General features: G+C 37.9%; 1 protein-coding gene across 1 annotated transcript in view; it reads left to right on the top strand.

Annotated features, from left to right (window-relative positions):
- Positions 1 to 14,842, top strand: part of LOC122790960 (E3 ubiquitin-protein ligase TRIM39-like) — a 122,685-nt gene that overhangs the window by 82,560 nt on the left and 25,283 nt on the right. The window contains exon 3 of the mRNA XM_044058680.1: positions 13,477 to 13,572. Within this exon, the coding sequence (XP_043914615.1) occupies positions 13,477 to 13,572 (96 nt within the window). The remainder of the gene's footprint in view (positions 1 to 13,476; positions 13,573 to 14,842) is intronic.

Genomic DNA, 14,842 nt, shown 5'->3' with positions numbered 1-14,842 from the left:
TTATGGTGAAATGCATGCAGACTTACTCAAACAATGGCAACAAATGAACTTAGACTTAAGCTTTAAATACATCAACCTGTGGATTGAATATCTTCTGCCTTTTGAACAAAGTTTATTAGAGGCAGTGGAAGCATGCAGGCTAAATAGTGAGCAGCACTTCAAAGGTGAAAGGTATATGCATACTCTAGAAAATATCTTCACCAATGTGTCTAATTATGGACTGAAACTTCAACGCATAAAAACTGGAAAAATGATAAGAGATTATAATGACTTTGTATCTGGCCATATTTTTGTATGGCCAAGAACAACAGATAAGAGAGGTGGCCAGCAAAGGGCTCCTGAGCTCAACCAGAATAATATGACAGTGCCAGAAAATCAAGAGCTTAGACTGGGGCAGGATGTAGAAGGAGCAGATGATGCTACCATAAGAACTGATGTGCTGCTTTCTTATAATAGTGTACAGAATGTTGCATTGAATAACCCTTTAGTGCATGATGGTCCACAATCGAGTAATTTGATGTCTGGAGGTAACACAGTACAATGGAATAATAAGAGAAAAAGAAAGACCAACTGAGAAACAGGGTTTTCATCCCTTACCAGTGATGGTGAAGTCATCTATCGTTCACTCAGCAGAGAGAGCCACAAGAGGAAACATTCCAATGAGCGCCCACAGGGAATATGCAAGATGAAGAGGTGAACTGCATAGTGTACAACCTTTCTGACCATGTTTTGACTGAAGCAAAACTATCTGTTCTGAATAAGGGACTCAGCTTTATTCCTTTTGTACAATCTGAGGTGAGTGATGTTCTGACTGATTTAAGACTTTTTTTGTCGGAATTTGACTTTAAAACTAATGTTTAATGAAAATAATAATGCTACTAACAGACCTCGATTCAGGGGGCCAAGTGTTTTTGTTCCATCTATGCCTTTACATGTACAGTGTTTTATAAAAATGTGTGAAAATGGGTTATGTGAATACATGCATGGAGAAAGGGCTAAGGGTTATTATAATTTAACAGCATCACATCACCAAGCCCCAAATGATTTAAAGAATAATCAGGCTATAAGCATCAGACCCTCTGATAAAAGAGGATCCATGGTAGTTATGAATCACAAAGAGTAAAATTTGAGTATGCTTGCCATGCTGAATGAGGATACAACATATGTACAGATCAGCATGGAGAGGGTCAGATCTATTATTGATTATGTACATAGTACCTTATATGAACTATTTATGGAAACGTCCATTGACCGTGACTTGTTTGATTTTTTTGTATGTGACTGAACCTAAGATACCATTGATAAAGGCCCTTCCTAAGGTTCATAAATCTTTATTTAAACCAACAATATGTTTGATTGTGTCAGAGGAAGGATGGGTCACACAAACATGTTCTTTATATGTGGAAAATAAGCTTAAGACAATGTTGGCTTCGCTCTCGGTTGTACTTAGGGACACTGAGCAATTTTTAACTGACCTCTTCATATTTTTGGAGAGGTGTGGTGATATAACAGAGTTTTTTTCTTGTGACCCTTGATGTAGTGAATTTATTTATGTGCATCCTGAATTTGGTTTTAAACAATAATATTTTTTTATGGTGACTGCTTATATTCACAAAAATGGGGGGTGGCTATGGGCACTCCCTGTGCAAATTCTTATGCAAATGCAGTAATGAATCCATGGGAGGAACAATTTGTGCTTGACAATAACAATATATACAGACCACACATTAGATTTTACCGTCGTTTTGTGGATGATGTTTTTATCTTGTGGGGATAGGGCCAAGAAGATTTGGATGGTTTTCTTCACTACATTAACCATAAAACTGAATTTTTGAGGTTTACTATGTCCATGTCACAGAACAAAATAGATTTTTTGGATGTACAATTAATGGTTAACCAAATGGGTCAGATAGATACCAATTTATTCCGAAAGGGGTGTTGGAAAAATAGTTAGTTGTCCTTTGATAGTATGCACCCCGGGCATATATATCCTAATGTAGTAAGAGGCCAACACATGAGAGCCTCTAGGCTATGCACACAAGAAGAAGCTTTTCATCAAAATATTGATGCATTGAGTCAACATTTTTTTAAATGGGGCTATAAGAAAGACCTTCTTACACAGTATAAAGAGAGGGTGGTCAAGGATAGAAAAAACATTGCTGCCCCATACTTCTCTAGACGTGCTTCTAGTGCCCATAAGGATAGGAGCTCTCTCAGTAAACTTAGACTTGGTTTGAAGTATACAAATGATGTAGTATTTGTATGTAATATTATACGAAAAAAATGGGGAATACTCACAAGTGACAACAAGACAGCTAAAATAGTTGGGAACAATCCCTCTTTTATATATAAAAATTGTTTAAACTTGAAGAGACAACTGTGCACAGGGAATTGTAATACTAGGTCAAGTAACTTGCTATCTGCCAGACTTGGTACATATAGTTGCAGGCATTGCAGAGCCTGTACATATATTTCACAAGAACAAGTGTTCAAACATCCATGAATGAAATATATTTTTAGTCCCAAATTCTATGCAGATTGTAGTACAGCAGATGTGATTTATTTAGCTACATGCAAGTCCTGTACAGGATTCTTTGGTAAGACCAATAAACGATTAAAATACAGAATGTGTAGTCATTCTTATAGGATTAGGACTTGTAATATGAACAATGCGCTAGCTAAACATATTAAAGAAAATGTTGGTCATGAGTTTGTTTTTAGAGTACTACAAATAGTGCATGTGGATCACCGGGGGGTGGTGATCTCACTAACTATACTGAAACAGTAGAGCTTAAATGGATCTTGAGACTAAAGGCTGATAAATATCCTGGCATTAATGCTTATGTCTCTTTAAAACCTGTATTGAAGGGGAGGAAATTGGTTTAATGAAGTGATGAATTAACATAGTTGATTGAACATCCAACTATTTTTAAATTGAGTTGTGACTTTGTGTTTTTATGATCTGAAGAAGCATTGGTTTTACAATGTGAAAGCGCTTATCTGGTCCTTTTTTTACAAATAAATACTTTTATTGTGTGAAGCTGTAGTGTTCCTGCCATTTTTTTGCTTTGGTGTTATTATTTATATGATAGTCTGCAGGGATATCATTTTTACTAGAGGGGATGATAATGCAGTTTTTAGCATTGAGTTTGAGTCCATGGCTTTGGCACCAATCATTGGTTTGTGTAAGTCCCTCTTGAAGTATATTGACATAGTTTGGGGATTCAATGATTGCACATAATTTGTAGTCATCAGCAAACTTAGTCAGCCACAACTCCTCTGTTTTGGCCTGATCTTCTTATGTTATGTATATTCCAAACTATGGGGGCCCTAGCACTGACCCCTGTGGAACCCCACTGGTGAAAGGTCTGCTGGTTGAGGTAAAGTCCCCAACTTTGAGTGTGATCTGTCGGTGAGCCAGTTAGTAACCCACCTGATGACATAAGGGTTGATATTCAACTGGGAGAGTTTATCAATGATGCCCAAATATGGGATTATGTTGAAAGCCTTGGCTAAGTCAAGGTAGGCTGTTTGCAGAGATTTGCATTTGTCTTTGGCTCTGGTGACATTTTTGAAGAAGTCCACTAGGTTTAATAGGCATGACTTGTCTTTGACAAAACCAAACTGTGCCAGATCAAGGGTTTGGAAGTCATCTATATCCTTATATAGGGTCTATATTAGAACACTGAACATTTGAAATGTCGAGTGTTCTAATATCGACCCGTTTTCAGTGAACGCTGAAAATATCAAAGAAACAGGAAACCAAATTATTTCCTAGGGAAAGAATTTGGTTGTCCGTTTCTGTTGCTTCCGTATTTTCAGTGCTCTGGTGGAAAGTTACGGGTCAGGTTCAGGTAAGTGTGCCATTGTGTGGACGTGTGGGTTAGGGTGGGTTAGGTGAGTTAGGGTTAGGGCACGGGTCAGGTAAGTGTGCAATTGTGTGGATGTGTGGGTTAGGGCAGGTTAGGTGAGTTAGGGTTAGGGCGCGGGTGAGGTGACTGTGCAGTAGTGACTGAACTTAGGGTTAGGGTTTGGGTTAAGGTAAGTGGATAGTTAGTGGTGTATGTATAGTTTAGTGTAGGGTTAGGTGTAAGAGTTTAGGTGTATGTGTGTGGATTGCTATTTGTTTGGTGTGCTTGTGTTGTGTGTATGTGTTTTGGAACAGCAATTTTTTTCCGTAGGAAAATATTTGCTGTTCCGAATGTTCAATGTTTTTTTTTTTTTTTCGATTGCTCAGGTTCGATATTAGAACACTCAACATTTTGAATGTTCTGTGTTCTAATATAGACCCCTTATTTATAAGGTCCATGATGATTTGTTCCATGGCCTTACAGATAAGGCTGGTTAAGCTTATGGGTCTATAGTTCCCAGGGTCTGTTGCTGTACCGCCTTTATGAAGGAGGATGACGGTTGCCGTTTTCCATTCAGCAGGGACAAAACCAGTACTCAGGCTGTGGTTGAAGAGAGTACATAATTTAGTTGCTAACCCATGTTTTAGACCATTTTAAATGCAACTGGGATGCCACCCAGTCCCATAGAGGCTGTGTTTTTGGTCTTGGAGAGAGCATTAATGACTTGCTCTTTGGAAATGTTAGGTGGGGGAGATGTAGAGGGAATGCTTTGTGGAATGTTTGGAGGAGACAGGGGGTTGAAATTTTTGCCAAACTGTCAGCTAATAGGTTAGCTATTTTTGCACGATCAGTGTGTGTGTTGCCATCCACTGCTACTTCAGCACATGTCTGGGTCCTGCCTTATATATATATATATATATATATATATATATATATATATATATATATATATATATATATATATATATATACACACACACACACACACACACACACACACACACACACACACACACACACACACACACACACACACACACACACCACAGAGTTCCGAAAGTTCTCACACACATATAATTTTAGATAAAATCACCATTCTGGATAGTGAATTTCCAAACATTTGGATGAAGAATGTTTCAGCTCAAATATATACAGGAAACCAACTTTCTCATACAGTTATCTCCAGTACTGTAGTTGGCATTCTAAACATCAGAAAAAAAGCCACAGTCAACGGACAATCATTGGATCTAACAAGGATGATTTCAGATAATAACACCTTTGTCAATGAATGTGATGTTCTATTGGGCATGTTTTATAAGAGGGGGTATCCCATAAGATTTCTAACAGAAATTATAGAGGAAGTTGTATTCAAGAGAACTAATGGTGTATACACCCCACTACTCAGCAAGACCATGGTGGATAATAGTCAGTACAACATTGTAGTTTCTAATGAAATAACAAAGGTAATAAATGTACCAACAGATAATAGAAGCAGTCAGAAAATGTTTATCTCCACCATCTCTATAGACAGTTATAGTATTTTTAACTGTCTAAATTAAAAAAAATGGGCTGCTTTTTCATCTGATAACCAAATACTTAAATTATTGGGAGATAAACCTTATGCTGTGTATTGGAAGGACAGGCCATTTAAAGAATTATTAGAGTGAAATAAAACAAGTGTGAATGAGGTAATCGGCATCTTTAAATGTGGGCACTGCTCTTAGTGCCCACACATACTGATTATGGACAATGTCTTCATTAGAGAGACACTATATAAAATCAATGGCCATTTTACATGTGAGTCATCACAAGTTGTTTATGTAGCATGTTGTGTATTTTGGCTTGCTTTCTATGTGGAAAAAAACATCTAGAAAACTAAAAGAAAGAGTGTATGAATACCTTCTAGACATCAGGAAATGTAAAAATACTAATGCCTTATACAGACATATTTATGACTACCCAACACATTATTTTAAATTCACAGTCATCGAACAAATTAAGAAAGATATGCAGGGTTATATATTACCAATGAACATTAAACAAATGCGAATTAAAATGGCAATTAAAATTAAATGCCATGAATTTCCCAGGCTTGAGTGAAACATGTTCAATTGATCCATTGTTAAAATATTTAGAGGTTTAATGTGAATTGATTATGTACCTTGCAATATTTACTTATTTATATATTCGTTGTTAATTGACTCACATTATTTTTATTAAGTTACTAATGTATAACGTTTTTAAACTAGAGTATATAAAGGTTGTTTTAGTGACTGCTTTTAATGCTGATAAAGTTCCTGTATGGAGAGGGATGAAAGCTCTTTTAACAGTGAATTAAAGGATTTACTTAACAGTTCATCTTCTGCCTTTTTATTTGTGCACTCCAGCACTTTAATTTCTTCTTTGGCCTGCTGCCACCACTTGGGATTGGGGTGTTTTGGTTTGTTTTATATTCCTGGTTCCAGTTTGGTTCTTATAGCTGAAGAATGCTTTATGGATATCCTTAGCTATGGTTGCAAATTTCTTTTTCAAAGTTGCCCTTAGAGGAACATATTGTGCATTGCTCAGATGTGCTAACGTCACGTATAGGATGGTCACACTGACCTGTTGTAAGTGTCTATAAATAATATAACTATTATGGAGAAAGCTCAGAGCAATTTGCTCCACAGATAAGGTTCTGGTTTTCCAGTAGAGTGCTGTATCAGCTAGCATCATCTCTCTTACAATATAAGTTTTTGGCAAAAGACTGTAAGATTGCTTTAAAAGAAAAGTTTGCATCTTAATGGGTTAAGTATTTGCTGTTATACACAACACATAGCACAGAAAAATTGGAATTTGACATCATTTTCATACAAAACAATGTACATACTCTTTAGAAAAGCAAATAATGTTTGACTCCTACTCACCTATACAGCTTTGGTCATATTCAGGGTTGATATTTAAGAACAGCAAAGGGAAGTAGTTCTCTGCTTTATTGCTTTATTCTTATCTGACTGAAGAGGTATGTTAATTATCTTCCTTGAATGTGGGTGACGGACTCCTTCGCACAGCTTTGTATTCAGACCAGAAGCCAATAGTGTAGTATTTTAATGTTTGCTATTCCGAACAACTGTATCTTGATAACTCTGGGTCAAGATTAACACCAACACAGTCTAAAACTCAGTACCTGAGGCGTAACTCTTCTTAAGTCTGGAATCTACTCTCTAGTTCTGTTTTTTCCAGTAGCCTTGAAAATTAAATAAACAACTGAAAGATTACTAACCAAAGTGACATGTAGGCCAGTATCCTATGGGAATTAACAGAATGCTAAATATTACCATCTTCAGTATATGAACACAGTGCACTGTGAATCAATTCTTTTATACTGAGATCATTTAGACTCCAGTTCTGCTTCTAATTTTGTTGTACTTTTTTCCAGGTACTTGTAATATGTAGTTTAACGTTTTACCGTAGGACACAGGTTATTCAAGCAGTACTGTGATTAGGTTGCATGACTTAAAACATAAGTTTATATATTTTATTATACTGACGTGGCATTTTCTAACAGTTTTATGTAAGCAGATTCTGATACTCATCTATTTATTTTAGTGTTCTTTCTGACTAGTCTCAGTTTCCTGTATTCATGTGCGGCTTACGTCGTATGTATTTATGTGCAGTTTATGGTAGGGATTCAGAGAAACATCACCACCTGCACCATCTGAACAAGGCGGTGTGCCCAGCAGAATAATGGTAATAGTCTGCAATTCAGAGACACGATAAAGCTGCATTAAGCAACATCTTATTAGGAGATCATTATTCTGTCTTTGAAGCAACAGTAATAAGACCTAATAATACCAGTGTTCTGCATATCAATCCATGTAACATGGTTACACATGCATCTGCTAACAAACACAAAGACACACACACACACACACACACACACACACACACACACACACACACACACACACACACACACACACACACACACACACACACATACATACACCCAGACAGTTACAATCTTGCCTCTGGGCACACACACACACACACACACACACACACACACACACACACACACACACACACACACACACACACACACACACACACACACACACACACACACACACACATCTAGACAGCTACAATAATGCCTCTACAGAAACATACACACACACACACACACACACACACACACACACACACACACACACACACACACACACACACACACACAGACATGTGCTTAGCAGTGTTAATCACACCACTTCTGCCATAGGAGTGAATGGGTCTACCCTGTCAAAAGATGGTGTACACTTCCTTCCCTTAGTTGCTTCCCTAGTGCTGTAGAAATATTCTTTGAATGTCTCTACCATAATTTTCAGATAACAGTAAAATTTCCAGGGAAGGCAACATGACTAATTTGCATTAACTTCACTTCTGGACTATCATATTTGCATGCAAGACTACTGTAGAGCTACAGGCTATTGTCTTCTTACCACTGTGTTTGATAGTTTTCCCCGGATAAATGACTTCATAAGATAGTTACAGTTTCTGGACTAACTCCTGGCTGCTGAGCGTTCCTGCCTCCAGTGTCCACACCTTGTCTCTCTAACCCGCCTGGCCTGTACTGGGTTTGGGATATTGCCCTGTCTAAGATTGCTGTCTCTTCCCCAATCTAAGGAACATAGCAAAACCTCTCTCTGGGCATCATTCCCTCAAGGATAAAAGAAACTCTCCAACCCGCCTGGCCTGTACTGGGTTTGGGATATTGCCATGTCTAAGATTGCTGTCTCTACCTCAAGCTAAGGAACATAGCCAAACCTCTCTCTGGGCATCATTCCCTCAAGGCTAAAAGAAAGTATGCTTAATAAAACCATTGTTTGTAAAGATTACATTTGTTAAATAACTCCAGGTGTTTAACGTACACCCCCCTAGCCAGGACAGCCAGCAGCCAAATCCTTCTCTTCTCCCAACTTCCATACCTTCCCCTCTTACAGCCTCTGCATATACCTCCTTTTTTTTCCCTTCCTTTACCTCTAAACCTGCTAGCCCTGCGTGTAGCCATGGTTGCAATACATCCTTTGCCCACTAGCTGGCACCCTCTTCCCAGGTCTAATCTCCTTGCATAACTGTCTTACTATCTTAATTTGTAACTCTCAGGCACCCAGTTTTTAGTATACTTCTCTATCTTGCGGTTCCGCTCTACCCTTCTATTATTTACTGTACATTTCTTAAGTGACCTGCCCATTATCTCCCCTTAAACTTACCTTAGCAGTCAGCACTCCACTGATTGTCTTCACTGACTTTAGTCCTTTACTGGCTCTACCCGCTCCGTTTGCTCTACGGGCTCACTCTGCTCCCCTACCCTGCCCCCAATTTCCACCAGCCCCCAGTATGTCTATATTTAAACACCCTAGCCACACCCCCAGCCACACCAACAATCACATGCTCCAAGTCATTAAAGTGATATAACCTACATCCCAATAATCAGTAACATATAATACAAACAGGACCTATCGCTATACAATATCCTATATATTACACTCCTACTATGTCCACTACATCCAACCCACCACACCTTAAGTCCCTACTCTTACTCTCACTTATATACTTTCTATCCATTCCTTACCTACTTACATTCTATGAGCATCTTAACTGCCAAGGATTCCATTGCCCCATGAGGCAAACCTCTACTCCAACACTTATAGTTCACATAGCCAAACAAACATACCGAGCTCACCTAACTACTTACCAGCTAAATATCATAGACTGACTCACATTAAATACTATAGTTCAAAAGCTAGAAAATTCCAGAACCTAATATATAAACTACTAAAACTTACACTGAGAATTCAAGTTCACTCCTTAATAGATGGTGACATCCACCTAAATCCTGGCCCATACTCCACCACAGCTACGGAGCCCAACACTCCAACTTCTACCAACACACAATTGCTCACCAGACCCTCTAACTCATTCCTAATAGCCCATCTTAATATTCGGAGCATAAATAATAAAGTTGCCCACCTACATGCCCTCATGCATGTACATTAATTTGGCATCCTATGTCTCACTGAAACATGGCTCAAGGCATCAACACAAGACGATGAGTTTATTCCACCTGGATACAATATCTTGAGACTAGAACGTAAAGCTAAGAAGGGTGGGGGAGTAGCTATCCTGTATAAATCTGAATTAAAGGTGACCTCTGTAGACACTAAACCACCATTAACTAGTAATGCAGAAATTCTCATATCCAGGATTCAACTTAACTCAACTTAACAAATATAAATCTATCTATATCATCTGTATTTACCTTCCTCCAGGCAATAACACCAACACCCTAGAGAATATTCTTAGTTGGCTTTCCACTACTTACCCACAAGAAACCATAGTACTAATATCAACTGGAAGAGCTGTACCTCTGAACAGCCTTCTACTCACATTAACCTACACACCTTCACTCAAACCATTACATCCCCCACAAGGACCAATAATCTTAATAACAAAGAAAGCACCCTCAATTGGAGTCTCATAAATAGTCATCACCAAAATTACAAAGTAGGGACCCTCCCTGAAGATATGAGTGACCACTCACTCACCTTCTTAATCAGATATAAAAGTGACATTCAAAATCCAACCACCTACAGGACAATAAGAACCAACAAATATTTTAACCCTGACAGCTTTCAAAAAGAACTTAAAGCATGTGACTGGTCACCCCTGAAACACCTACCATTGAAAGAAACAGTGAAATACTTTAATTCTAAATTTTTAGCTATTCTAGACTACCATGCACCAACACGCACAATTAGAACTAGGACAAAACCAGCCCCTTGGCTCTCTAAAGCTGCCAAACAAAAAATCTTCCTTAGAAATAAACTCTGGGCCAATTGGCGTACTACTAAAAGCCCTGCTGATCAGTTAAAGTTTAGACAGCTAAGTAATGAAACAAAAAAAGCCATACTGTTAGACAAACAAAACTTCTACTTTCAGCTCCAACAAACCCACCAAAACAAAACAAACCACAAAAATTCTGGTCAGGCATCAATAAACTCCTACACCCAGGCTATTCAGTCATGCCCACCCCTTTAGGCTCTGATCACAATAGTCCCAAGCAAATAGCCACTACCTTTAACACATTCTTCATAAAGACCATTCAATCTCTAGCAAATCGGCTATCCTCTGACACCTCATCTTCATCCACCTCCATCTCTAACCCCTCCCCATCATTTCACTTTCAACGTGTTCCTACATCCCTTGTCTGTACACTTATCCAAAAACTTAAACCTACCACCCTCTCTGCAGACCTACTCCCTGCAGAATACCCGCAAAAAGCTGCAAAAGCCATAGCCTACCCCATATCCATCCTGATTAATAGAACCATTACTGAAAGAACTATCCCAACAATCTGGAAAATTTCACATATCACCCTGCATAAAGGAGGTAACTCTAATGATTTATCAAACTATCGACCTATAGCCATATTATCTCCACTGGTAAAAATTATGGAGAAATGCTTTCATAAACAACTGTTAAACTACCTATTAGAAAACAACTTACTAGCTGTCAACATGGTTTCAGGCCATTTCATATCACCACCTCTGCTCTTCTATCCTTTTCTAACTGTATTAATAAAAATCGCAATAACGACACTCTATCCTCTGCCCTCTTTATCGATCTGTCAAAAGCATTTGATATGGTTAACCACACCTTACTCATAAACATACTCAAAAACCTGCCACTAGACACTATGGCTATACAATGGTTCCACTCTTACTTAATCAACAGGCAGCAGGCTGTTCTATGGAAAAATAACGTATCCCCACCTCCCAATAGCCCTTGGTGTCCCTCAAGGCTCCATATTGGGTCCTCTTCCATTTTCTATTTTTATAAATGACCTACATTCTGCAATACCTCAGGCTACCTGTATCCAATACGCGGATGATTCCACATTAATATGCTCTGCTACTTCTCCAGCAGACCTACAGTACCTAACCCAAAATGTGTTTAATACAGTCGAAAAATGGTACTGCACCAGTGTCTCATCTTGAACCCCAAAAAAACAAAACTGTTACTTTTCACTCCCACCCGTAGGGCCCCCCCCTCTTAATTTTAATGTTACATCAAGCAATGGTACTATTATATCTCCTGATACTACTACTAAACTACTTTGGGTACTAATAGATAACAACCTTACCTATGATTCCCATATTAACAGTACTATAAAAACAGTCAACAAAAAATTGGGTTCCCTCTACAGGATCAAACCTTTTCTGACACCATTAGCCAGGACCACTATTGCCCTTACCCACTTAATCTCTACCCTTCTTTACGCTTCCCCTATATATATATATATATATATATATATATATATATATATATACTAAACTATGTAAAAGCAACTTTAACAAGCTGGCTATGTCCTACAACAATATTGGCCAGATTTGCAACTAGGTCTACCTACAGAACCCATCATTGTAACAATCTTCAACAGCTAGGATGGTTAGAGTTGCCAAATCTACTACTATTCAACCAACTAACAGTTGCCCACAAAATCCTATATCAACCTACTAACACACCTATACTTACAAACCTTATCACTCCCTATAATAACCTCAAGACCCTATGCTCATTAAATAAACTACTGGTACAAATAAGTAAAATTTGGCTGGTGATTCTCTGTTCTCTAACACTGTTGGTAAAACCTGGAATTCCCTCCCCAGTGATCTAACCTCCTTTTCCTCAATAAACCTATTTAAAAGCAAACTGAAGCCATACTTTAAATCACAGTGGTCATGCCCCTGTTCTAACCCTGATTAACTACCTCACTTATCTCTGGTTATTAATCTCCATACCTGTATAAGCTAGTTACTTTTCTATGAACAATAAAGAGAATGTGAGTTAACTGTTTAAAGTGTTATTAGAGATTTCTTTGTATGACTAACCATAGCTGACAAGTACTAAGATTCTGTAAGCAGAATCACAAGGAATGGCAAAAATCTGTTTTGTACCTGCATTTGTAAAATGTCATTTGCTTTAAATATTACTGTGAGTTGTGGAGCTTTTCTCCCCGCGCCTCTACTGAAAATGGACATACATCCAGTTGGACTAGTCCGGTCAACAAATGTAAAATAAGACTAAATAAATAAATAAATAGTGGCAGTTTGTTGGCTTTTAAAGTCTGTGAGGAAGAAAGGATATGTGACTATGTAGTCCAGACTGCTTGCACTAGTTGTTCCCATGCAGTGGAAAAGCACTGATGCACATGTAGCTAGCAGTTTGATCGAACAATGTTCCATGTCCATTTTTGTAATAGACGGTAGTAATACCGGTACCAGGCTGTGTAATATCAGATCATGCAGACTCTAAAATAATAAGTTACAATGTTTGTGACAGACTGTGTAATATCAGTTGTAGGGTTGAAAACAGGTTATGTTGGCTTGGGTAGGGCTAATGGTAGGTGCCAGTAAACTATGATATCAGATTATACCAATGGAACTTAGTGACAAAAAGCCAAACGTAACAATGTAAGAGGACGTGATTGAAACAAAAGTGCTAAGCATAAACAGGCATGGTTGTTTTGCCACACAAAGCAGTAGATTAATAGCTCAACAGATTTTTTTTTCTTTTGATCCAGGAATTTCTCAGAAATTGTTTGGAATCACTGGAGAAAAACTTGCAGGATCATCTAGAAGTTAAAAGTAATGTAGAAATTAAAATGTCACAGTTATTGGTAAGTTTTATTTTCACTAAAACATAACTTTCTGAATCATGTTCGTTCTGATCACACAAGTAATACTGTGCATTGAATATCATTATGTGCATGCAGCATTTCACAAATGCAGTCATAAATGTCATTTTTTCAATCATTACTAGAGAGAGTTCATAGAGTATTAGAGGGTTTTACAGATGGTTTTATGACTGTTATTAAACATCTCAAAGTCAAATGAAACATAACAATTGTTAATATCAAATGACTGCATGCATTGTATGTGTTATATTTTTAAGAGCAGTCCACATAAATGCTAAAGCTACATTTAATAATAAACTTCTCACCAGAACTCTGAAAGCTACTTTTTATTTATTTTTTAACAGTAGTCCGTTTCATGTAGCACCTGATTTGGATTGAAATTGCTTTTTTTTAATTTCTTTTCTTTCTTTCTTCCATTGCATCATAAAGCACACATTTCTCAATAGAAACATGTTCCATAATCTCTTGAGATGGTGTCACTAGTCAAAGTGCAAGAAAAAGCCTTTCCATTCTGTCTGCTTAAAATGACAAATGTTTTATGCGTAAGCTACTCCAAAAACTACATTTATGTTGACTGCTGACCCATTATTATTTTGTTAATATTTTAACCCAAATGCTCAATACATTTTTTCTGTTACTGTTAATGTAATTTTTTAATGGCACAGCGGATAGTGTTGTTACCACACAGCAAGAGGTTTTCCAGTTCAATTCTCGGCTGGGGTGCTTTCAGTGCAGAGTCTAGATGTCTTCCTTGTGTGGGTTTCCTCTGGGTGATCCCGTTTCCTACCACATTCCAAAGACAGGCAGTAGGTGGACCTGACACTCTAATTTGCTCATAGGTGTGAGTGTGCATATTGTGTGGTATGGAAGAACAGCCGTGGCAGAGCTAGCCACCAGGTGGTGTAAATCTTGGCTGTAAGTGATTGTCACTGCTGACGTGACACCCTGACCCCATGTGCAAAAATGGGAAAAGGCGTTGTAGATGAATAAATATTACAAAATTCAATGAAAATTTGTATATGCCATGTAACATGAGTCTACACACACACAAAAAAAAAACTATCCTCATGGTTCATAAAATTATTTTTGTTACTACTCAACGCGAACCCTAACTTTAACTGAAGTAATACTTAGAACACTTGGTGACCCCTCTAATTATTGGTGGTTAAGTAAGGTATGCAAGAAGTGGTAGGAACGGTGATGGAAATAATAGAAGAAGAGAGAGGATATCCGTTCACGACGACAAATTCCC

Source organism: Protopterus annectens, chromosome 16.part0 (genome assembly GCF_019279795.1).
Source record: "Protopterus annectens isolate FY-2018-M chromosome 16.part0, PAN1.0, whole genome shotgun sequence".
Classification (NCBI taxonomy): Eukaryota; Metazoa; Chordata; order Ceratodontiformes; family Protopteridae; genus Protopterus; species Protopterus annectens.
Note: the sequence above shows the minus strand (reverse complement) of the source record. Positions and strands in the feature narration are given on the sequence as shown.